Source organism: Pyxicephalus adspersus, chromosome 3 (assembly GCF_032062135.1).
Source record: "Pyxicephalus adspersus chromosome 3, UCB_Pads_2.0, whole genome shotgun sequence".
NCBI lineage: Eukaryota > Metazoa > Chordata > Amphibia > Anura > Pyxicephalidae > Pyxicephalus > Pyxicephalus adspersus.
The window spans coordinates 57,194,801-57,220,857 of record NC_092860.1 but is presented as its reverse complement, the minus strand read 5'-3'; the positions used below and the strand labels follow the sequence as shown (position 1 = coordinate 57,220,857).

General features: G+C 36.9%; 1 protein-coding gene across 1 annotated transcript; it reads right to left on the bottom strand.

Moving 5' to 3' along the window:
• Positions 1–38: 38 nt before the first annotated feature.
• LOC140326318 (uncharacterized) lies at positions 39–26,057 on the bottom strand. Its single transcript, XM_072404793.1, has 6 exons — positions 25,935–26,057; positions 20,872–20,979; positions 4,971–5,017; positions 3,264–3,725; positions 2,180–2,313; positions 39–595 (listed from the first exon to the last, which is right to left on the bottom strand). The coding sequence occupies exons 2-6, from the start codon at positions 20,951–20,953 to the stop codon at positions 463–465; spliced, it is 858 nt and encodes a 285-aa protein (XP_072260894.1). The 5' UTR covers positions 20,954–20,979; positions 25,935–26,057; the 3' UTR covers positions 39–462.

Genomic DNA, 26,057 nt, shown 5'->3' with positions numbered 1-26,057 from the left:
CTGGATCATCCAGGTTCACTGATGAAAGTGTAAAATTAGGCCCAATAATGGGGCAGAGCATAGTGGAAGAGAATGTTAGATTTATTGCTTTATAAATAGACCCCTACGAATGCAATTTTCATTTTTAACAAAAATATTGGTACTGAATGCATCAAATTTTTGAACGGAACATAGATTTTATTGTATAAACTACACAGCTTCCATTAAGTATTTGGTTTGTTCAGAGTGCTATTCTGCAAAAATTAGTAAATGTACCCAAAAATCCTGTATATGTAAACAGGTAGAGTAGATATTATTTACCCAGTAAATTAGCCTTTGTGGGAAAACATCATATGAATCTTGAGTTGACTCAAGTAAACATGCAAATCCAAGAAGCTTTGGTTATGGAAAATAGTTATTGAGTCCATTTAACTAAAAATCACTCCTCTCAAATTGTGTCTTTCTAAATTTACCAGGAATCCATTAGTTTCTTTTCATCCATGTAAGTCGGGTACCACCAAAGGCACATGGTATATGCGATGTTTCATGTGAAATTTCTGAATGCATTCTTACCAGAGCTCCATCATCTTTCCCAGCATGATGAATGAGTTTTTCCCTGTGACATGATTTAACAGGAAACAATGAAAAACCAGGGCACAATGAGCATCACCTAAATATAATTCATTAAATAAAAAAGTGTAAAAACAAAAATACTTGTTGATCCCGATAGTAATCTAGTGCTGACCTCTGTCCTGCACAATTGAACATAACATCTCAAATATTCTTAGCTTTGCACAGTTCAGAAGTTATGTGGCTGTGTCCAGTTCAGTTATGTGGACTGCAGAACAATCTGTTCTAACACACATGCTGTCCTCGGGTGTAAACCGTTAATAGCAGGATACCCAAGTGAGAAAATAGGGGAAAGGGCATGGGAAAAGAAAACTAATGCAGCAATCCTAAAAATTCTGTTCTTGGGTTTGGATACGTTAGATTTTAAAAAGATACTTTTAGGTGGTGCAAATCATGTTTGACTTCTACAAATGCCAGTGATTTAGCTGTCTCTGATATTAAGACACAGACCAAGAACAAATATGCATATCAGAAAAGTTAAACTAAAGTTAAAACCTATATTCTATAACCTATATATACATAAATGTTTTAGATCATAAAACTTGTATTGAAACCAAATCATTATCATGGCAGTCATAGGCGTAGTATTTTCAGACAAGGAATTAAAAAACAGCAACCACTATACTTCCTCAATATGGGTAAAAGTAAAATAGAACACTCCACTGCCATTTGAAATGTGCAACTTGTAAAGTAGCTCCAGGATGTCTATTTTTAACAGTTTTCAACCAAGAGTCACCATATTTTAGGCAAAATTCACACATTTGTCAAACTTTTTAATTACATAATGTATGAATATTGAGTATGATTTACAGATTTTAAAATCGAATTCAGCGTGAAAAATGTGTAGAAATTGGGAGAATCTTGGGAGAAGACATTACTAAACAGACCTCTGAATCCTTATGTTTGTACCCCAATATTAAACCAGCTTTAAGTTATCCAAAGACTACTACTGTCACTGATAATGTATCCTTGTTAAATTGCTGTGTTTCTAGGTACAATGTATATTTGCCCTCTGAATTTTTGGCATACCTCCTATCTATGATTGAATGACATTGACCCTAAATGATAGGATTTTTTTTTATTTTTGGTGTATTGCTGTTTTTTTAATATTTTGTTATATTGCTTTTTGTTCTTATTCAGCTAAAAACATTTGTGAGTTCAGGAACTGATGGCCATGCAGTGCCCTTTACTGCAAACACCTAAATGTAATTATTTATTTTGTAATTAATATTATGTGTCTACATATTTATGGCCTTATAGTACTGGTGTTTTGGTTAGATGTCCAGTTAGCCATATATTATATATTGAATTTCCCTGTAATAGCTGACCCTAGTCGTGCAAGATTGAGAAAGCTGAGTTAAGCTTTCCTCTTACAGGAAAAGTCATGGCTTCCATGTATTTTGGGAAGCTATTATCTTTAGATCTGCCAATTGTGTGCTAATGTTCATGGTTCCCTTAAAGACAACGCCAGTTTACAGAAAACTTTTTTTCTAATGCTTGCATACCTAGTATTTGTATCCAAATAATAAATAATGTTTAATGTAATATACAGCATATGCTAAATACTTACTGTTTTTCTCTCAGAGAGCAGAGTACTTGGGCAATTAGAGTGTGGTGTCCGCTGTCTGACCTCTCTTTTACCACTCTTACCAGTTCAGACATTGGAATCTGAAGTTTCTCCACACCCAGCCAAGATGCATTCATCTGATTTGTGCAGAAAAAAAATCACTTAAATCATTTAAGATGGTCAAATACAATTGGGTTTTGTTTCATATTTGCTCTTCTTGATCAACAAATAGTGTAAGTATCTACTTGATAGGCTTAAAATATAAAGGATAATTTAACCTTTATCACCCCAATACTATGTTGTGTTGATATGACAAGTCAAATCTTAAAGTTTATCTTAACCTTAATATTTTTAAAAAGTTTTTAACATATCAGGGAAAAGATAAAACTCCTATCAGATTTTTTAAATAAATGATTTAAAGTGCCCATATTGAGCACAGTACATATGATTAATATTAATGCGATTAAATAGAGATAAATAATACAAGGAATGCATTGAACACCAACAAAAAAAAAAACATATTTCTGTTAGTAATGCAGAAATCATAAACAAAGGTCAATAAAAAATTATAATTTTGACTCTAATGTGCTCCTATTTTTGTCATGCGAACAGTGAAAATCTCAGTATAGAGGTTGGACTTTGGAGAACCCTATTTTATATGTTTTTGTCATTTTTTGGACAGGAAATTGTTGGAAATCTTTGCAGTAAGGATAACAAAGGCAATGAAAATGTTTGTAATTAGTAGGGCAGGGGATTAAAATTTCTGTTCACATTTTATTGCTGTCTGTGTACCCGTTGAGGAACTTACTTACAATGACAAAATGTGTAAAAATCCTCTAAACATACAAAAATACAGCAAAAACATGGTTTCTTTCTCTAGATCTATCCAAAATTTTAAAATTCTGAACAAGATATAGACTTAGAAGTGAAACTGAAATTGCAAATAAGATTTCTTCACTGGTACCCTGCACCACATATATGCAAGAAACATATTTGGCTTTTGCCCTTATAATTTATTACTGTAAATCATTACTGTTTTTTGTATATATTGACAATCTGGACTGTGTAACTGCTTTAAAGTACTTACTTTATTTAATGGCCTTTGCTCCTTAGCGCTCTTCTGCAAAGGAACTTGGTTTAGTAAGACTTTGGGAAAGCACACTGGAGAAGAGTTCCTGGATTTCTGAATTGAATCACACGTTAGTGTGCCTTTATCTGTTACTGTCACTAAACTTACTGTCCGTGGAATAGTTTGTGAAAGCCTTGACTTATCTCTGCTTTTACAGCTGGACATTGAAGGGAGAGAAATGCTGAAGGCTTCTAAATTTCTCTGTTGAGGAGGTTGCATATCTGTACCTGCATAGCTTCTTTTGTTGTCTTGTTTAGAAGCTTCTGATGTGTCTAAAATGTCTGCTTCACAATCATCAACAACTTGCTTCAGAAGTGGTCGAAGATCAATGGTTATCTGGCGAATAATAGGTTGCTTCTGTGTATGCTGATGCGGGGCGAGTTCAAGGTTTGCCTTGTGTGGGTATCTAAAATTAATTTTCTGTATAAAAAACACATATTTATCAATATAGCTCCTAAAAATTATAAGTTTGGATTACAGTTCCACTGACTGGTCTAAAAACCATATGAACATTATCACTGTGCACACCCACTGTTTGTTCAGTATTTGGGAGATATCATCTCCAAACTGTAGTACATACATAAACATCTGTCAAACAACCATACAGTGCTGATGTAAATTAATACACAAACCAGTCACTGTCCCTGGGCACAACTTCTCTGTGAGCAGGGTCGGATTTCCACACTTGAGCCCACAGCCGCACAATATTTTTTGGCACTCAAACAACACTTTTCTTTTATTCATAACATTTTATTATTTTACAGGTCCTTTCCTGAAATAGACATTTGGGACATTCGACCTGATTTATTTAGGTTCTCCAAGGCTGGAAAGGATATACTTTCATCAATGAATCCATCAAACCTGGAATGGATCTGGTCTAGGATTGAAAACATTTGCTAGCAAATAGTAAATGACTTTTAGGAAATCTGTCCCAGGTTTGCTGGATCACCCAGCTTCACTGATAAAAGTGTATCCTCTCCAGCCTTGGAAAGCTTTAATAAATCTGCCCCATTGTGCTTTCTCCACAATAGAGCAGGTAACAAAGTCATGATCCTTCTTAAGAAAATGTTTGGAGCCACAATGTGGACAGGAAGTGTCAGTGATAGTGTAGTAAAAGGAAAATATAATGTTTTCTACTGACATATAGAAAAACAGAACAGACATTGGATTTTTTTTAGGCAGTACACAGTTACATAGTTGCCCATATATGGTGCCCATAAACAGTCACATAGGTGGAAAGACTGCATTAGTGTAACCGTCACACCTGACACATTTCGCCCGATTGGTTTCCTCAGGGGTATTTCCACATTTACAGATACATATGGTATATTGCTCCACGTGACAGTACTATTAACACTCAATTGATAAACCCCAAAAGAGATTGTAATGATGGAGTTGTTTAGTAGTTGTGGTTTCATATAATGAAAAGAGTCATTTCACCTTTTTTATACCAAAGATCCAGTTTTCTGGCTCTGTTTCCTCCCTTTCCTCTGAGCTCTATAGGCATTCAAATGTATGCTTGGGTAAACCAAACATATGTATTTATACTGGGAGCTTAAAAAAAATATTCAAATACAGGCATCATTTGAATGTTCTCTGAAGTTTTTAACAGTTAATTAATTCTCTTGAATGTGTCATCCCTGATTAGTACTAATTAGTACTCACCTCAGTGTGATTGTCCCAGTCTATGTTGTTTTTTGACTGGATGACACCTATATATATATAAAAAAAACAAACATTTATAATGCTGTTTCAACTAATTTTCCGAGTGATGATTACTTTTTAACAATGTTACTGGTATAAAGGATCCAGGAGCAGCAAAAGGATCCAGGAGCAGCAAAATAAACAATAATTAATTGATTAATTAACAATATTGTATTTGTTTACTGTTTAAAAAAAAACTTTTGACATATTACACATTAAAGTCACACGCATAATGAACTCCTTTAATGACTATGACTTTACTAAGACTTAAGTTAAAATGATGACCACTACAGCATTACAATGCCTGATACATAACTACAAAGAAGAATACAATATCTGTCCATGGGATGGCATAGTAAAATCAGAGATGGAATCAAAAATCTCAAGCACATAAATAATATAGTACATGCAGAAATGGCCAGGAGGTTGAATTGTTTGCTATACTAAATCCTACAATGGGAAGTGATTTTAGTGACTGACCACATATTTATTGCTCCCACACATGGTGATTAAAACATCTCAGAATATGCTGACTTCCTGGAATGTTTGCTACAATCTCTACTCTTTACAGAAAATGGTGTAAAATTAATAAAATAAAACATAGCAAGCAGCAGCCCTGTGTGTGAAAACCCTCTTGTTTGATTAGAAGATAACAGGCTGTGCAAACTGCCTGTTTTGTCAATTGTTCTTTCCCCTGCTCACTCTTGAGAATTTCTTTCATAAACTTAAGCTACGTACACACTTCCAATAATTATCGTTGGTAAACGAACGAGCAACGATCCTGCACGATATCTTTGAACGATCGTATAGCACTGATCCTGTACATACATGCAGATAACGACACAATTGTTCAACGATATTGTACACATGATAGATGCGATCCTTTGAACGATACAGGAAGTGACGTGCACCAGAGGAAGTGAATATAGTTGTACGAACGATCGGGTCAAACGAACGACATTTGCCACATTGTCCCTTTGTCCCTCTGCAATATGCTCTTCAAAATGTTCTCAAGGAAGCAGCCCTTGCTTTGATGTGTCTGCTTAGTGCTGAAGAGGAGTGTGGTGTAAGGATTGGTTGTTGGACCGAGACAACATGTCCCATGAGAATCTGCTACGGGAACTGCACCACTCATTCCCAGATGACTACAAGAATTATCTTCATATGTCAGATGTCTGTTTCCAGCAATTACTTTCTGCAGTTAGACCTTTTCTGCAGAAACAAGATACCTTCATGAGGAAGTCCATTACACCTGAGCGGAGGTTAATCGCCACGCTGAGATACCTTGCCACTAGAAGATCTCTGCAGGACATGAAGTTCTCCACTGGGATCTCACCGCAAGCAATGGGTCATATCATCCCCGAGACATGTGCAGCAATTATCGACTGCTTGAAAGAAGAGTACATGAAGGTAGAGGCCATATACAATCAATAAAACAAAATGACACATTTGCTTCATAACCAAAAGATACATTTTATTTAACAAAGTGCATGTAACAAAGTGCCAATAAAAAAGTATAAATACCAATAAATAACCATAAAAAACAAAACATAACTATTTTAACAATATTAACAACAAGAAAACAATTAACATTTGTGACACACTCCCACTATAAATCAGTGAAATGGCTTTAATTGCCAAAACTGTACTGATTTGGTGTACTTGAGGAAGGGTAGTGATGAGGCTCATATTGGTGGCGTGGAGTGAGTACAGGTGAAGGGTGAGGCTGCTGGTATGGATAGGGGTAGGAATAGGTAGGGTATTGTGGGTTTAGTTGGTTCATTATCCCTTTGTTCACCAAATCTGTCGTTTAATATAGACATGGCTTTCTTGAAAGCTTCCTTTTTTTCCAGCTCCTGATGTTTTCTTTTCTGACCCCTTTTTTGGTTGGAACTCATCGGAGTAGATGTTGTGGCGGCAGGTGAGCTCTCTGCAGGTTCACTACAGGAGGAAGTCTGCAAGAAAAATAAATAGAACATATAAACAGAACATATTATTATGCATATTAAACTCTTCCTTTCAGTTTCCTGATACACCAGAGGAATGGCTGGCCATCGCTTCAGAATTTCAAGATTCATGGAACTTCCCAAATTGTGGAGGAGCTATTGATGGGAAGCATGTAAGAATTACCCCACTGGCAGACAGTGGATCGTATTATTAGAACTATAAGGGGTTTTTCAGCATCGTGCTCATGGCAATAGTTAATGCCTGTTATGAATTTGTTTTAGTGGACATAGGAAGAAACGGGCACATGTCTGATGGAGGGGTTCTGGATTGTACGCCATTTCACAGGAAGCTGATGAACAAGCAACTGCACCTTCCCAGAAACAGCCAAACTGTGGAGGGACTGAACTTTGTGTTTGTTGCAGATGAAGCTTTTGCATTGCATGAAAACCTGTTAAAAACCTATCCTCAAAAAAACTTGGACAAAGAGAAAAAAATTTTTAATTACCGGTTATCTCGTGCTAGGAGGGTGGTTGACAATGCGTTCGGTATTCTAGCAAATCGCTTCCGAATATTCCATACTGCTATCAATCTCTGCATGGACAAAATTGACAAGGTAGTTTATGCTTGCTGCTTGCTACATAATTTTCTATGCCGCAATAATTGCAAATAATTGCAGTGCATCGTTTGGTCCTCTAATGGAGCAAGATTCTGCTACAGCAGCACCGTGTGAATGCAGTAACTAATTCACTGGTCTAGTGGATCTACCCCAGAATGCTTCAGTGTTGGCTAAAGAAAACCGAAGCAAGTACTTGGAGTACTTCAACACTACTGGAGCAGTAGAATGGCAGGATCGCATGACATAGTCTGTACACCACAATGTTTGTAGGACTGCAATAAAAATCTGTACTATATGTTTTATACTGTACTATATGTAGCTGTACCTGTGTTTTCATAAATTGTATAATAAAAATATTTTTCAATAACTTACCTGGTCTGGTGTCTTGAATATCTTAGGAGTCTCATGAAGGCTTTCCCCAGCATCCCTATGTGTACCTTCCCCAGCATCCTTGTCCGCTTCTTCCAAGCTGCACACTGATGGCCGACCTTCATCCTGATCTGCGGTGAATGCTAACAGAATAAAGTACCATAATTTAGGTACATATACATCATCCGCTGCAGCACCTGACCGCTGTGAAGGATTTATTTTGTTAATTTCCTTTTTGAAAACAGTCCGCAGGTTTTCAGATGGTGAACGATCGTCGTCCAATCAGATCCACCGTTCCGGTCCTCTTTATTAGTAATAGATATTTATATATATATATATATATATATATATATATATAGAGAGAGAGAGGAGAGAGAGAGAGAGAGAGAGAGATGTATATATATATATATATATATATATATATATACATACACATAAACACAATACAGTGAAGCACCTGTACAGAACGTTCGTTCATCCCACATGCTCAGAACATGCACGATCACTGAACGACCATACACACGATAGATGGTGATGGATCGTCGTCCAATCAGATCCACCGTCCGGTCGTTCATTTCCAACGACTATCCTCGTTAGTCGGGGTCGTTGGTCACTTTTTTTGCCAATCAGTCATTCAATTGGGTTGGGTTTTTGCCCACTAGGGAGGCAAACACAATGTCATCCTGGCAGTAAGGGTAAACATGCTTATTTCTTCCTCCTTCCCGTTTTTACATGGTACTAGACAAGGGTGTACTTTGTCTCCACTATTTTGTCTTCTCACTTTAAAACACTTTATGTGGCTCTCAGTTTTAACTTTTCTTCATCCCAAAGCTCACACGTTGAGGCCACATTTTACTTTAAATTGAATAGTTAGCTATCAAATACCAGGGCACAGCTATCCCTAGAGATCCCTCTCAGCTATACTCTTTGAATTTTCTACTGGTACTCCACAAACTGTAAAGGGATTTGCATAATTGGGCACCAAAAGCCCTCCCATGGTTTTGGTGCATTATATAAATAAAATAAACATTTTACTCAAAAGTTTTCAAAACACTTACTTATTTTGGTACTAACTACATTCTTTCGCTTAGTTCATTTGAACTTTTCTATGGTTTATATGGTCCCATTAATTGGCCAGAATTAGAAGAGACATACACAATCTCCCTAAGTGTCTAGATGTTTAAGCCTTCCTAATATTGCCCTTTATTATGAAGCCTAGTCAGGGTTGTGGATTGGTGTTGTCATGCAACTTTTAAACAGTGGGTGGACATGGAAATTTCATTCTCCACTATCCCTCTAGATGTGCTCCCGTAGATTACACAGGCCTTCAAAATCCAATCATTTGAAAATTGTTAATCATAGAAAAAAAAGAAAAGCAGGTTTTTTTTCCAGCAAATCAAAATATATTGTGTTCAGAACAAATCATTGAAAGTGTAATTTATTATACAATAGTAGGGTACAAACACAGATTTACGTTGTTTTTAGTTTTTACCCTTGATGTCATGGGATATATGACCAAAAAACTAGGCACATAAATTCCCTGAGTATTTAAAAAAAAATGTCTCTTATCCTAACGCGTTTTGCTGACTGGTTTCTTCAGGAGATGCGCAGATATTGTTTAAATAACTGTGTGTTGAAAAATAATACAACATTTTAAAAAATATGTTCTAGATATCAATATACAATATATAAAACATGTCATCATATATAATATGTACATACAATGGTGATGGTTATTATCAAATAGAACACACACACATCCATATATGGAATATCCTCACTTCCAATCACCAACTACTATAGATTGCTTTAAGAAAAAGCTGGATGTTTTTCTAGAAGCACAGAATATAACTGGGTATTACGGCTTTAAAGTAAAAATAACAGAACTATGTCTTATAGGGTTTTATATCTGGGATATGTTTATTTCCCTAGTGGTTGAACTTGATGGACTTATGTCTTTTTTCAACCTAACCTACTATGTAAGTATGTAACAATCGTAATTATTTTTATGTGATTTAATTTGCAATTAACTTATATTGTCGACTTTGAAAATATTCCTCTTGTCATATTTTTTATTGTTAATTGTTACCATTTACTTAATGGATACCATGTAAACTTACTGTGTTTGTACTCTCCTATTATAATAAGTTAAACTTTCTATGATTTGTTCTAAGCACAAAATATTTTGATTTGCTGCAGAAAAACCCTGCTTTTGTTTTTGTTTTTTCTATGATTAATGGTACCCCAAGGGGAGGGGCTATGTAAATAATCTTCTAGGAGTTAGGATTAGTTTTATCTCTTATTCACTTGAAAATTGTCCTTAATATTTTAACTGTTCTTTAAATTGTTTGGAGAAATTAAATAAACCAAAAAAAACATCATTTTTCCCATCAGGTAAGGTTTTACCACAAAGTACAAGTAAAAATATATAAAACAATGCTCCAATCCCTAGTAAAAATTTGTTCAATTCTCATTTACATGACTTTCAAATTTGATGAAGAATCTCCGGTGTAAATTATTTTAGGAAAAACATTCAAAATCAAACCAGTATGCTTTTTTGCATATTACAAGCAATTCTTCCCCATCGTAGAACCACAGCTGGTAACGGCATTAAATGCCCTCTCTCAAGGCCAATACATTGACTGCCCACATATCAGTGATACTCAAGCCTGACAAGGACCTCAATTTAGAATTAGTTACATGCCTATATCACTACTTAACTGCGACCTGAAATTATTCTCCAGCATCCTAGCTCATAGATTGGCCCCAGTACTGAGTGGTCTCATTCACCTTGACCAAAGTGGCTTTCTCCCTCTCCGAGAAGCCAGGGACAACATCACACCTACTGTAAATATAATTGATTATGCTCATGCCCACAAGATTTCTCTCATGCTTCTCTCCACGGACACGGAGAAAGCGTTTGACAGGCTGGATTGGACGTTCCTTCACTCTACTCTGTCACACTTGGGCATACCTCCACGTCTCTTAACATGGATGGATGCCCTCTACTCATCCCCCAGTGCTAGAGTAAGAGTGAATGGAGAACTCTCAGATCCCTTTACTATCACCAACGGGACAAGGCAGGGCTGCCCCCTGTCCCCCCTGTTGTTCGACCTCTCCCTGGAGCCATTTTTACAAACTATCTGAGCCAAACCTCACAAAAAAGGAGTACAGGTCAGTCCGAACGAACATAAAGTGGCTGCAAATGCAGATGATTTGCTGTTTTATGTCACCTCCCCAATCACTTCACTGCCCAATCTATTGCAGGAGCTGCGCAGGTTTTTGGCGCTCTGAAATTACAAAATAAATTTGCAAAAATCAGAAGCACTGAGCACCCTTCCCCGGTCAACTAAGGAGGCATTAACCCCTCCTTCCCCTTTCAAATGGGCTAAGACATCTATCTCTTACTTGGGCACCCAGATCCCCGTGAAGCTGTCACGTGTTGTAGATCTTAATTTCCTGCCTTTACTTAATCGAATTCCAAAAGACCTGCAGCAGATGAAACATCTGGCTTCTGGTACCCCAAGAATCAAAATGTCCATACTGAGACTCACTAAAGGTAGAGGTGGGCTGTTGTTCCCAGATGCGAAACCTTAGCACCAAGCTGTACACTTGTCCAGACTACTGGATTGGTGCACAAACGCTAAATCCGAACTTTTGGAGTTGGAAGATGCATGCTCCAAAACCCCAATTGACTGACTGTTGTGGGCACCAGTGTCTGTTAAGGTCGCTATGTCCAGACGTCCTCTGATTGGCGAGACACTAAGAATAGTTTCCACATTTTTTTCCACCAAGAGAGTAGTTACATATCTCTCACCTCTCTCGCCGATCTTGGGCAACCTGGAGTTTCCTCCTGGACTCTCCGACCCGATATTTCATTCTTAGTGTAGATTTGGAGCTTACAGAGCTTTGCACTTCCTCCACAGTGGGGAATGGGCCCACTTACCGACCTTGCAATGAGATAATGAGCTGGCATCATTGTCTGCCAGGAGGAATATACAACTCTCTTATGTGTTGTGGTCCCTTCCGAGGGCTTTTTTGTTAGCCCAGTCCTTATTGCCTATTGAGTCTTTGTGTATTTCCAAACGCTTCCAGAGGGGCACACTTTCATATGCATACCAGACGTTGCTAACCATAGATGCCCCTGAATCCCTCCCCATTTGTGTCTAAGTGGAAGACTGAATTAAACATGCGCTTCTCAGATGAACAAAAAGACATGATGCTGCACTTATCATACTTATCATGTCATAAGGCATCTATATGTAATAAATATCAGGGGACTAACTACAAGCTGGCTACCCGCTGGTACAGGACACCTGATCGGCTGGCCAGGCTCTTTCCACATACTGACGGCATTTGCTGGAGATATGGTTTAGCTCAGGGCACGCTGCTGCATCTTTTTTGGGAGTGCCCCAAATTGCAATTTTATTGGAACTAGTGGCTGAAATTATCCTTAAACCTACGGATGTTGATATCAAAGCCAATCTAGGCCTGACACTTCTTCATGTCTCTGACTTCCTGCGTAAGGTGTACAAGAATTCCCTTTTGAGACTATTGAAAGTTGCTAAAGCGTGTATACCTGCTTGCTGGAAGAGCACCTTTCCCCTGACTGTAAGTCACTGGTTGAGAAGGGCAACTGATATCTATCATATGGAAGATATTTTTTGTATGAACCTTGATGTTTTTTCACAATAAAAATTATTTGGGAAAAAAAAAACAGTATGCTTAATCTTTCTCATCCATTGAACCTTTCATCATGTTGCAGATGTCAGGACCATACGCACCCCAGAACGAAAAGATTTTTTTTTATTTTACCGTAGGAGCACAAATACAGCAGGCATTATGTGGAGCCCACAACTTGTCCTGATCACTAAGTTTCACTCCAAAATATGCAAAACAAAACAAATGAATATAAACTCTTAATGAAGGCAGTGATGTTCCTCTGCTATTTTTTTTCTCAAGATAGTTCATACATATGTAACAAAAATTGTCAGCTGAAGTGCAACAACCTCAAATAGCCATATTCACGAAATCACAGCTATTTAGTTCTTGTCCCTTTGTCTTAAACACTTTGCATGCATTTATACATCCTTTTTCTAATTTATTGCTTTCTCATTACTCCTGCTAGTTGAAAAAAAAATATTCAGTGATTTTGGTTAGAAAAGTTTGAAAATCTCCGTGTGAGTACAGTATGGAGTGTCAGGCAATAATAACGACGAAGACAAAGTCACCAGCACCAACATTTTGGGACCATTGTCACTTCAAGCACCCTTTCTCTTTTAAGGTCTGTTTGCTGTAAGGAGTGCATTTCTATCACAGATATTGCAGGGAATAATACCAAACAGCCAAGGAAAATATGGTGATTTGTGGGAAAAACCTTATCTGAGGGAAAAAAAACTATGCAATTTTCCAATACAGTAAAAACTTTGGAAAAAAAAGTCCACCACAGGCCTGTGTTATGATGAAGCTGTTTCTTCACATCTGAGCATTGGACCCACATCAACTGACATTACAGGTCTGTCAGCAGATATTTCATATTCCCATTATTTCACCCTTCCACTTTTCCCTATTTTTGATAACCATCTTTTTCTCTCCTGCTTTAAATTATCTAAATTTTGGTCACCTTTATTCTAGTCATTTGTATATGGCCAAACAAATGCCATTAGATGATCCCAAAATTTTGCATGTGGTAGATAGTCCTTACAGTTTGGATCTTTAGTAGGCCTTACACTTTTTTAAACATTCTTTATTTTAAATTTTGTTAGTACAAAATAACATAAGCAGGTACATAATGATATAGTAACATCAAAAGGTAGTTGTAACAGGTAGCCAAAGCAATCACAATCAAAGTAAACTATGGGAGGAAGAGGACAGGAAAAGTGTAGGTGGGGTGGGAGGGGTGTACAACATTTTTAGAACATTCCTATGCCTAACATAAGGGGGGACTTGTATCTTTGCAAGACATTTATTATTGGTGCTTTTCCTGAGAGTCACAACACTTGTATGCTGAGAGGGGAAGCATTAGGAAGCAGACATTCCAGCCTAGGTGATTATAAATCCTGGCTTTGGGAGATTTCCCAAAGTGCACCTCTATCGGGTATCACTCCACCCCAGGCTCTTACATTTGTTAGCATTTCTACCTCTTGCTCAATCCTTTTCCTGCATATCACCATTTTTAAAGTTACTGTGTGATGCATGAGGCCTAGCCAGACACACACTTTTAACAATTTTTCATCTTTCTTGTTGCTCACACTGAGGACCATTACCCTGCTTTGTTTGATAAATGAAAGGCACAGTTATGCAGCACTTCCTCACCAGAGCATAAATCTAGCCAATCTCTACCAAGCAGGTTATGGATCAGAAAACAATTGAAATGAAACCTATCTCACCAATCTGCCTCTTTTGGCAATGCACAGTCTTATTAGGAAGAATTTCTGAACCCTGTTGCCATGTTGTTTTGAAAATCTTTCCCCAAGCACTTTGGAAGGGTTCTCGCTTTAAGAAAGTAGCATTTGATTCCCAGAGGCTATAACGTTCACTAAGAGGCCAGTTCTGTCTCTGTGGTGTCCATAAGCATCCACCTGGTCTTCTTCTGTCTTGCAACACTTCCTTTCTCCTTGGATTTCACCCAAGAAATTTGGCCTTAATTTCTGACCACCAGACCTCTGTTGTGGTTGGCCAATTAAATTGCAGCAGTATAAATTTGGATTTGAGGACTTTTGGTATGCCTCAACTTAGTGGGGTAGAAGGCATAAAGGTGGAAGTTGTGCTAGACACTAAAAACCCCAGAAGGTGTTATTGGTTTCTGAAATAGAGATATATTCGTATATGATATTCAATCAATTATTATGGAGGCAGTGCATATTGCGCAAGTTGTTTCACTTTGTACTGTACTAAGTCTTTCAAGTAGTATAGTTTGCCTGGGTCAACGTTAAATATCAAAGATGCTTGTATTTTACTGTAATGTAAGAACGTGTGATAATTATAGCAACCCTTTAAAGCTTTGCTGAAGCCACACTACTACTAAAAAAAAAACACACACACTCCTGTTTTTCTTTTTTTTTCTTGTAGGAAAAGAGAAAAAAAACTGTCACTCACTACAAGCTTTCCACATGACTATACAACATTCTTTCGATCTTCCAATCACTGTAGTGCAAGATTCTGTTTGATTAGTTACAAATTTTAGGTTGGTCCTCCTATTACATAGTTTTGGTAAATTAAAAGATTATTTAAAGCTTGTACAAATATTGTAACTTGTGTGGTAAGCATTTAACATACAAACACATAAAACACACTTTTTAGGACTCCTTCCTAAAGCAAATTACATTTGTTACAATATGATTTTCTTAATATCAAATAGAAAAAACACGTACAAATATCCCAATTCATTGAAGAGTTTTTTTTTTATGTTTGAGTGCTATAGGCCATAACAACCATTAGGGATGCTAAAGGTTACTGTGCATAAAAACAAAATATAAATATTTGTGCCATTATATTCAAGCATGTGCACACTAAGATGTAGTTGGCTTTAATTTTTTATTTTTTGTAATGGTGTCTAAACAAGATTGTATTACATTTCACAACACCTTGGACTTACTTGCCTGCAGGATTCAGGGATATATAATGTGTATATCCTAGGCTGTGGGTTATTGAGGATACATCAGTCTCTCTAGGAGAGAAAGGAGGAAGCCTGCAGAAGGTGGTATAACAATATTCTTTGTTTTCTTTAATTACATGGGGGTGGGAGATATAATGAATCTGATAAATAGGTCTCCTACAATAAAAACTGCATTGGTATAACATTACTGACAGTCCAGCTAAACATGTTCATTTAAGCACAGACATACAAATGCCTTTTACACATGCTAATCCTGTTACACCATTCAAATAATGATAATTGAACATCACATCACTGTATTTATTAACCAAATAATACCATGTAAAGGCAAACTTTGACAAGTCGAGTCTAAGGGTTTTATTTATTTTATTAAGACTTTTTTTTTTACTATTTCAGTTTTAATACAGCTTGGAGAATATTTATAAAACAGTACAACTGACATTGGTTGAAACATTAACTGGTAGAGAATCAGTTACTGCCATTGAAACACATGGACCTGAACAATTCTCCACCGGAGAATGTTTTAGTTGATGTCAGATTAAAACTAAAATGAAAAAATCTTATGTTTAAATTAACTTTAAGCTTTGTTCTCACATGGGCCCATTAATTTGACAATATTTGTGATACTGAGAATACAAAAATAATACTTTACATATAAGTGAAATGATTTGTTGTTTATAATAACACTAAAATTGTGTTTAGGTAAAAAGTGTAGCAAAATAATTTTTATATAAAATATGTGCGGTTTTGTTTGGTGTTTTCAGCATACTCTCAAATACATATTTCAAGGATGTATATCTATCCATGTATTTGTATTGGATAAGGGGTGGGGATCGTAAAACTCCTGTCAGTATTTAATGCGTTCCTGGGGCTTCAAAATTTCTAAATACTTCTTGTCCTACAGACAACATTTTGCACATGAGCTGTTGCTCAAAGATGCAATTTTATATCCCTAATTGTTAGGAGACAATCATCTAGGGTGCGATCCCGTACTGTTGGCCACTGCAGGGCAATGCACCCTGCTTATTCTCTTTGTCACCGTCACTTGCAGCAGCAGGGAAGATTGGGCAATTAGCTGTCAGTCCTCTGCTCTGCAGCCTGTGTATCCCCGGCTTCCCCTTGGATATGAATGGTCCCTCTTCAGCTGTGCAGCTGAAGGGGATTGTGCTGAGATTAATGAGCAGAGAAGTTCCTGAGTCAGTCCTGCACTGCCAATGGCTGCTGGGGCTTTATAACCCCTTTGCTCCCATTGCTCTATGCCTGTTGTAGCATTAGCTAGGCTAATCTGTGCTGGAAAGATTCATAGTTACATAGTTACATAGTAGGTTAGGTTGAAAAAATACATACGTCCATCAAGTTCAACCACTAGGGAAATAAACATATCCCAGATATACCACCCTATAAGACATAGTTGGTCCAGAGGAAGGCAAAAAAAACCCTGGTACAATTTGTTTCAACAGGGGAAAAAAATTCCTTCCTGATTCCATGAGGAAATCCGATATTCCCTGGATCAACAGTCACTGTTATTTTTACTTTAAAGCCTTAATACTCAGTTATACTCTGTGCTTCTAGAAAAACATCCACCTTTTTCTTAAAGAAATCTATAGTAGTTGCTGAAACTACTTCCTGAGGGAGCCGATTCCACATTTTCACTAATCTTACAGTGAAGAATCCCTTCCTTATCCGGAGCTTAAACTTTTTTTCCTCCAGACGCAAAGAGTGCCTTCTCGTTCTTTGTAATGATCTCAAAGTGAATAATGTGGAAGAGAGTTCTCTATATGGACCGTTTATATATTTATACAGGGTGATCATATCCCCCCTTAAACGTCTCTTCTCAAGGGAGAATAGATTCAGTTCAGATAATCTCTCCTCATAGTTGAGCTCCTCCATTCCTTTTAATAATTTAGTTGCCCTTCTTTGCAGTCTCTTCAATTCAACAATGTCCTTTTTGTGAACTGGTGTCCAAAACTGGACTGCATATTCCAGATGTGGTTTGACCAATGCTTTGTACAGGGGCAGGATTATGTCTCCATCTCTGCAGTTTATTCCTCTTCATATGTGTCTTTCTGTTGCTGACCATTGCCTGTTTCCTGACATTTCGCTTTACTCCACCTGGAGTGACCTCTGCCTGTGCCAACTCTGCTTGTGTCCACACACTTTTACACTTTGGTGGACTGATTTCCTGTGTTTGACTTTGGCTTGTTTTCTGGATTGCCTGGTAATTCTCATACTGTTATATGTGGGCTCCTGGTCTGCTGCTGGTCCTGGGGGAAACCGAGTACTGGGAGGCGCAACCAGTCCACCGAGGCTGAACAAGGCTTACTAAAAGTGACGACTGCGACGTTAGATTGGGGTATTGGTGTCTGGTGAATACTGGTGCTGACCAGAACCTTACACTAATTAAAGTCAATTTTAGGGGAAGACAATTGACCTACCAGTATGTTTTTGAGAGTGCCCACAGGAAACCTACAAGTTTAAAGTTAAATGCAGACAGTGTCCTGGCCAACAATACAAAGCTAATTCTGCAAGTGCTAGCCACTGAGATGACGCCTATATCCTTGGTAAAGGATAACCATAATTTCCTGTCTACTTAAAATGGTTTCAGCAAGGTTGAAAGTAGGGGCTGGTTTTCCCTCCTCCTTCTCCTAGTTCTTTCCTTTGCATTTGACACTGTTGATCACCCCCTTCTAACCAAAATTATACGCTCCATTGGTATCAGTGATACTGCTCTCTCTTGGTTTAATTCCTACCTGTCTGACAGCTCCTTTCAAATTTCTTTCAATGGTAATTCCTCCTCTCCCACTCTCCTCCCTGTTGGTGTTCCCCAAGGGTCAGTCCTTGGACCAGTTTTCTTTTCTCTGTAGACCTCCTCTCTTGGTAGTCTCATATCTTCCTTTGGTTTACAGTACCATCTGTATGCTGATGACTATCTATTTATCTGTCTGTCCACCCCTGACTTGTCTCCCTATGTCCTGGACAAGGTTTCATGCTGCCTGTATGCCATCTAATCATGGATGTCTGACAGATTTCTGAAACTCAACCTGGATAAAACAGAACTCATCATCTTCTCCCCCCTCAAATTCCAAATCTCCCCCTGACATATTCCTTACAATTAACAACACTGTCCTTCTTCCCTCCCCTCAGGCATGTTGTCTTGGTGTCACCTTCGATTCTGCCCTTTCATTTACCCCCCATATTCAAAACATTTCCAGGTCCTGTCACTTTCACCTGCGCAACATCTCCAAAATCCGCCCCTACCTGTCCCCAGAGACCACCAAACTCCTTGTCCATTTCATCTGAGAATCAAATTCAAGCTCCTGTGCTTTGCCTTTAAATCCCTCCACAGCTTTTGTCCCACTTACCTTTCTGACCTGGCAAAAAAATAATCCCTAGATATTGGGAGAGGGAAATGGATGGACTCATAACTGCGGATGACTGGGAAAAACATTTACCCTTACACATAAGCTCGCATTAACATGTAAAGTTTAGGAAGTTAATTATAAGATCATATCCAGATGGTATTATTGCCCCGCGGACTTACATAGAATCTCATCTACACAATCCAATAGATGCCGGCGTTGCTACTCTCAAAGAGGGACAATGCTTCATCTATGGTGGGAATGTTCAATCAAAATCCCACTTTTGGGACATGATTATCCAGATATTTAATGATTGTACCGGATCTACCGTACCCAATACTCCTAAAGTAGCTCTCTTATCTATGGCCCTGGGTTCGCTCACAAATATCAAAACAGGCGTCTTACGTCATTTTCTCACAGCTGCCAGGGCCATTATTCCGAGATTATGGAAGAAACCTGTTGCTCCTTCTATAGCAGACTGGGTTTCTGAACTTGAAAAAATCTGCTATATGGAAATGTTGGTTGCGGAGGATGATGATAGAATGGAACAATTCAAAATAACGTGGTCTACCTGGGATTGGTTTAAAGAATCTTCCTGATTCCAAACGTATCTATCTTAGTGATAATAATTTCTAGTTAGATTTTTACTCCGGCATTAAGGGTTATTTTCTACCTTCTCGAATCTAATATATCTGCTTTGTGTACCATCTCCCACCCCTTACCCTAGGGCTATTTTGTTATATATGTTTGTTTTTGTTGTATGTTTGTTTTTTTATCTCTTATTATTTGTTGACCAGATTGTTAGATTATATTCTGTGCCATATGCTTCTACGAGAATTTATGTTGTTTTTTATGTAGTCGTACCAATATGTGCAATTCTGACCCATAAGGGTTCCTATTGTTTATTGTTATGATTCTCAGGGTCTATGTCGATTATAGGATTTTTTTTTTTTTTTGGTTGCACGAAGGTCAACACTGCTATGTTATAAATATGTCGTATGTGCTGTATGTCTGTACCCTTTGTTATGTAAGTTATGTTTTTTTTTGCAAACTCAATAAAACTGATTGAAACAAAAGAAATAATCCCTTAGCCGCTCTCTTCACTCTTCCAATGACCTACAGTACTAATGACTTCCTCGCTCATAACCTCCTCACATGTACGAGTTTTATATAGCCGCCCCGACTCTCTGGCATGGCTTTCCTCGTCCTGTTCGGCTTGCTCCTACTTTCTGTTCATTTAAAAGAGCACTCAAAATCCATTTTTTTAAACTTGCCTACCCATCTTCTTCTCTCTTAAAACCCTTGCTACTTCCCACCACTCCATATCTCCCCTCCTATTGTTTGAGACTTCCCCACCTCCTAGATAAAACTCTTCTGGGCAAAGTCCTCTCCTCCTCCTGTGCCACTGTCTGTATCTGTCTGTTATTTGCAACCCCTATTTAATGTACAACACTGTGTAATATGTTGGCGCTAAATAAATCTTGTTTAATAATAATAATCTGTTCAACTGTGCCTTTACTTAAAGAGGTTTTATTCTTTCCCTACTCTGGGGTTTCTGGTTTGACATACACTTTAACTTGTAAAAAGATAAAATATTGTACCATATTTTTGTCTTTTTGTATTGTGTACTATTTCTAAATACTTTGTATTTTTTAAACTCCTATAAACATTATTGTAACTCAAAAATAACACATTTACAGTATTTTTGCATACAATCAAAATATGCATCAGAAAGTTTGTTGAAATATGCCAGATTTATTACATAGAGGAGTGGTACTTTTATTGGGAGAAAATGGAACAGCACTGCAAACCTATCTGGTATTGCTTCCAGGATCACAAGAATGGCTGAACAGAAATACAATACAGTTCATTTAGCATTTAAAAAAAAGAGTGAATGAAACAGTACATATACTAGTTAGTAGTAGACTAGTAATGCTGAAAAAAGTGACTCACTTCTATGGATGCTGATGACAGGTGACATCTGGTCTAATATCTTCTGCCTCAGCTTCCTTTTATCGTTATTTTCATTCTTCATTTCTTGTAGAAGAGTTATACTCCCATCTACTGGATACAAGAAACACAATTAAGTTGTTTCAATAAATAGGTCCTGTATGTTAGTCCAGCAAATTAGTATTTGCAATAGTCAATAGGCCAGGTAATGCTAAATATCCTTTTATTTTTAATTTAAACTGATTGTAAACTGGATTTTTTTTGTCTATTCTTTTTGACTACTGTCACCAGGGAACATCCAGACATTTTTAGTCAAAAATAATAGATGGGAAATCTTGCAGTGAGGACAATTGATCTGTTGATGGTTGTCAGAGTGGATTTTTCTATTATTGTGAAGAGATATGCCTCCACTTGTCCACAGTAGAGGAAGTTAAGAGGACATTTCCCCACTGGAACAATATTATACTTTAAATTGACCATGTGTGTTACCTACAAGTTTTCTAAGCTAGCTTAAATTTTAGATTTAGTTAATTATCCATATTATGAGTGACCATTCATCATCATTAGATTTATTTTTCCTGGACATAATTATGACAAAAGAAAATAGTAGTGATGTACAAGTCAGTGTTGGGTTTCATCAAAGAAAAATGGCAATACATAATTCAGCACACCTAAAAGTTATTTACCACATCACTGATTAAGTTATGCAATCCAATCAGTATAAAATGCATACAAAGGTAGGAACAGAATAATTTCTCTTCACATCAGACTTGTTGAATACAAACAACAAACCAAACACTAATGCCCACTATGCCTACTAAGGTGTAAGTGAGCAGTGACCCATTCTACATACACATGATAACCCTAATTTACCATAAGGGTGAAGGAAATGCAGTTGAAGTACAGTTGATGCCCATGTATAAAAATCCTTAGCAAGTTTAAAAAGCAACATTTTACTTCTTTGTCAGTGTTACAATGCTTTACTATTGGCTAGCTTTATGTTGCCCAGCAGTCATTATTTATAAACACGAAAGTCATTTTTTTGACCAGTGAATGTAAGAAACACTGTCAGTACATATGTATGTCTAACGAGTACAATATATAGAAGCCAATTAGAAAGGTTATATTGGCCTGTAAGGTATTGTTTGTTACATGGAAGGCAAACAGAACTAAAGTGTAACTATTTATATTTTCTATTCAATGCTAAAAGTTGTCTGACTTCCAAGTCTTATTGAATGAACATAAATTGAATACATAACAGCTTAGGTAAACAGTAGCTGGTCTTGGTTAGCTGTGTAAGAAATAGATAGATCACTTAGATTAGACTTAGGTTTATCACTTAGATAAACTGATTTCCTTTAGAAGTGTTGAACAGCGTACATTATGGACTCTAGCCAAATTAATTTGGTCAGATGGGTAAAAGATTGTGGGAGGATGAACAGCTTTAATTACACAAAATGCTTTGTTTTCATAGCAGGAAAAGAGAAAGAGCACAAACAAGTCACTGTTATTTTTTAATGGTGTTTAAGTAGCTTAAGAATGAACAACATAATCACATGACTCAAAGGGAAAAAAACTAGGAGCATTCATCTTGAACTGTTTCTTTGGCACAGAAGATTCAAAGCTAAATCAGTTGAAGCAACAGTTGGGTCTTTTTTATTGTCATGAAAAAAACAAATTGTTCATTATTTCTGGGTACAGAAACAGTTACTATAGAGAGGCATCATAACTATAGAAAACAATAGTTTAGATAGGCTGCCTATTTATTAACGTTACACTGTAAAATGCAGTCGTATGTACACATTTGGTGCATCTTTAAAGCAGACTGAACATATATAGTAAAGAACATGCTCTGAATAAATATATAAACCCAACCTAAATAAATAAACCTGAGCATTGAACCTTTGATCAAATGAGCTGGGAAATCCTTTTTTTTCTCTACAAATCTCTGTCACAGTTCACAGAAAATTCGACAGTTCATGTCCACATCTACTGCAAGCTCATTTAACACTTGATGGACATATATGTGGCCCAGTTTTAACTTACATGAACCCCTTCTAGGACTCCAACAAGCTTTATTTTTTTTACACATTGTGACATGAGGGATGTTCAATACATCTATATCCCATGAGCCCAGGATAGCCTGATGATGCACCTTTAGGTCCTTAATGCCCTGGACTCAAAAGAAGTAGAATGAATGATGCTAGATGTTATTAAATTTCCAAAGAATACTAGTCTAGGCTTGTGTAGGGGAGACTTGAGTAATCCAGTGAAAGCTGTGTTTTATTTTTTAGAAAAGGATATTTTTTTAAATACAGAATCCAGGTAATAATTAAAGGCCTACAATGTGCACCAACATTATCTTTGCTCCTACTGACTAAGACATGGGTATTTAGAAAGCCTGACTGCTTGCTGTCCTATAAATGACATTGCACTAACCAATAAAACTGCTATCTGATACCTCAGCATTCATGGTTTCTAAGAAGTGCCATTTCTATTTATTGAAGACACAACTGCTATTTGCTCAGAGAAGTGAAACTCAAGTAATCTGACAGTAATAGTAAACAAACATGTTTTCTTAGTATAGACACATTCTCAATTTACAGAAGAAACGAACATAAAAGGGACAAGTCTGTAATCAGGTATGGCTCAGTAATGACAAAAGCAGCCAATGTGACTCCATTCTATAATAGAATTCCAGGTGTACAATCTATAAAGCTAGTTCATGTATCAAGCTTTTACTGATTTTATTTTTTTAATACAACAACCACACCTGTGATCCTATGTAGAAAAAAATATTATTTCTGATAACTTATATGAGGATACCAAGAGCTTTTCCTAGCAAAATGGAATTTGTGACCCAGTGTCTAGGGCAGAAGGTCAGTAGGACAGTACCAAGCCTAAAAATTTACAAGCTTGAATCATTTTTAAATGTATCAGTTTTGGTCACCTTCGACACAATGTCCCTCCCTCCTCTGACCTCTTGCATTTCAAACAAGCCCAAAGTGACCTTCATAGCAGTTCTTGCATTTATCAAATGTCATGCTGTTGTTGAAAGTAACTGTGGACTGATGAATGCATGTATAAGGCTCTATTTTTCTTAGCTATTTTTTAATTTTTTTTTAGCTTCCTGTGTTTCTGATAATATTATATTCTCTTACTTTTGTGTAGTAATACATCCTTTCTTTCATGCCAAGTTGCTATCGTGCAGTTCAGATTAAGTTTAATTAACATTTGCACAGTCTGGAGGTGTCAGCTTGCATAACCAAGCTGTATTGCATGAATCCTACCCTAAGTAAGGTCAACATATGATGCTGAGCCTCTGTAACTGAAAGAAATAGAAGAGAAAGAAAAAGAGAAAACTGTAAGGACAGAAGAGGCTATAAATAACCCAATAAATGACATTGAAATTGCTGATGAAGCTTTCCTGACACTTATAGACTCTCTGGGTCTATTCACACTTAAGCGTTCCCTTGTAGTGTGCTGGGTAGCAAAAACTAATGCATGTTATGGCATGCGTTAACATGCATTGTATTAAAGCTGTCCATTCATATTGCGTGCACTACCAACATAGCACAACAAATGAAAACAATGTGACCTTTTTTTTTGTTATAGATGCAGAGCACCACATGAAAGGTATATTCATTGTGGTGTGTTGGGCTCTACTGCATGATAAAATATGAAGTCTTGAACTTTGTGAACGCTAGTATAATGAATCCTAGGAGACTGGGAGAATAAGACCTAGGGCTGATGCCTATAAGTCCTAATGACGCCAGATGAGATGTTTGACACTGAGATGACACATTGACTTTTCCAGGCCCAAAGTTTTCATACATCCTACAATACTGACTAGTAGGACAGCTGGTCAACAGTCTGAGGATTTGTTATACAGGTAAGTCATTCAGTGAGGAGAGTTTATATTATTAGTCAGAACCAGCATGTAGACAGTTTAGTCATGTAGTCATGTTCTCCCAGGCAGTGGAGGGCATAAGGAAGGACTTTTCATTACTCAAGAACACATAGATTACATAGTTATTATGGAACTAAATAGTTTACTTAATTTTAGATTTAGAATGTAAATATAAAACATTTTTAAATAGGTATGTGCACTTGTAGGGCACTTTTTAATGCTGAAAAAAAATTCAGTGTTCCTAATATCCACAAATATTAAATAACATTAAGGTAATATTTTTACAAAAAACAGAAGAAGTAATAATAAATAATAATAATAATACAATTAATAATACTTAGGGCCATACAAGATGCTTTATATATCTTCCAGTAGCCTCTAACCTGTGTATTAAAACTGCACCTCCAGCAGTTCCCCCCGCAGCAATTCATTCTACATTGACAATTTAACCAATGGGTGTGCAGGTCAAGCCAGGTATTAAATATCATCAATAAAATATTTTTACTATATATCAGTTAGCTTACAGAGTGGAGGTTGTATTTTTCTTTTTTCTTTAAAATGAAGAACTAATGTCATAAAGTACATTTTGTTTACTTGCTTATTCCTAAAAAGATAATGTTTAATCATTTATCATAGCAAAATACTTTTTTTCTGTTTACTGAAACTGATATGTATATACATAAATAGTTAAAAAAAAAAGTTAGCTATGATAATTTTTTTTTTAAATTAATGAATTTGCATACACATTACTTACTGATCTTTCCAGCAGCTTTTACATATTCCTTTAGCTGAGCATACTCAGCACACCTTACCTTGAGCAGGAAATCTCTAGGCTCTCATCGTCTTTCTGCCCAAGTAGGAGAGCAAGCACCAAGCAACTCAAACAGAACAGAACAAATAGGTGACGGAGGTGTGATAAAGCTTCTTTATAAACCAGAAATCCTTTATTCTAAAGCCTAATATAGTGAATGTTTGTAAGAACAACCACTAAAAAAATGAATAAACAGAGCATTCAACTGAAACTATATGCAAAAAACAATGACATATATAATTTAATGATAAAAAAACATAATATAGCGTGTTATTTATTTTCTTTTAGCTGACCCTGTAACTTAAAGCGGAAGTAAACTAAAAACTGCAAAAAAATTACACTTACCTTTAATCCGGCAGATTACTTGATGGCGCTGGTCCTTCTTGTGATCCGGTTCCACGTCTTTCTGGGATTGCTCTTCTTCACACCAGAGGGTAAGCACCGGGCGGCGCCACCTTCTGCCTTCTC

Coding starts and splice junctions, on each gene's coding strand:
- LOC140326318 (XM_072404793.1), bottom strand. CDS start 20,953: ATGAAGAATGAAAATAACGATAAAAGGAAGCTGAGGCAGAAGATATTA. Junction 5,018..20,871: donor TGTCATCAGCATCCATAGAA/GTGAGTCACTTT, acceptor ATATATATATAG/GTGTCATCCAGTCAAAAAAC. Junction 2,314..3,263: donor AGCAAAGGCCATTAAATAAA/GTAAGTACTTTA, acceptor TGCACAAATCAG/ATGAATGCATCTTGGCTGGG.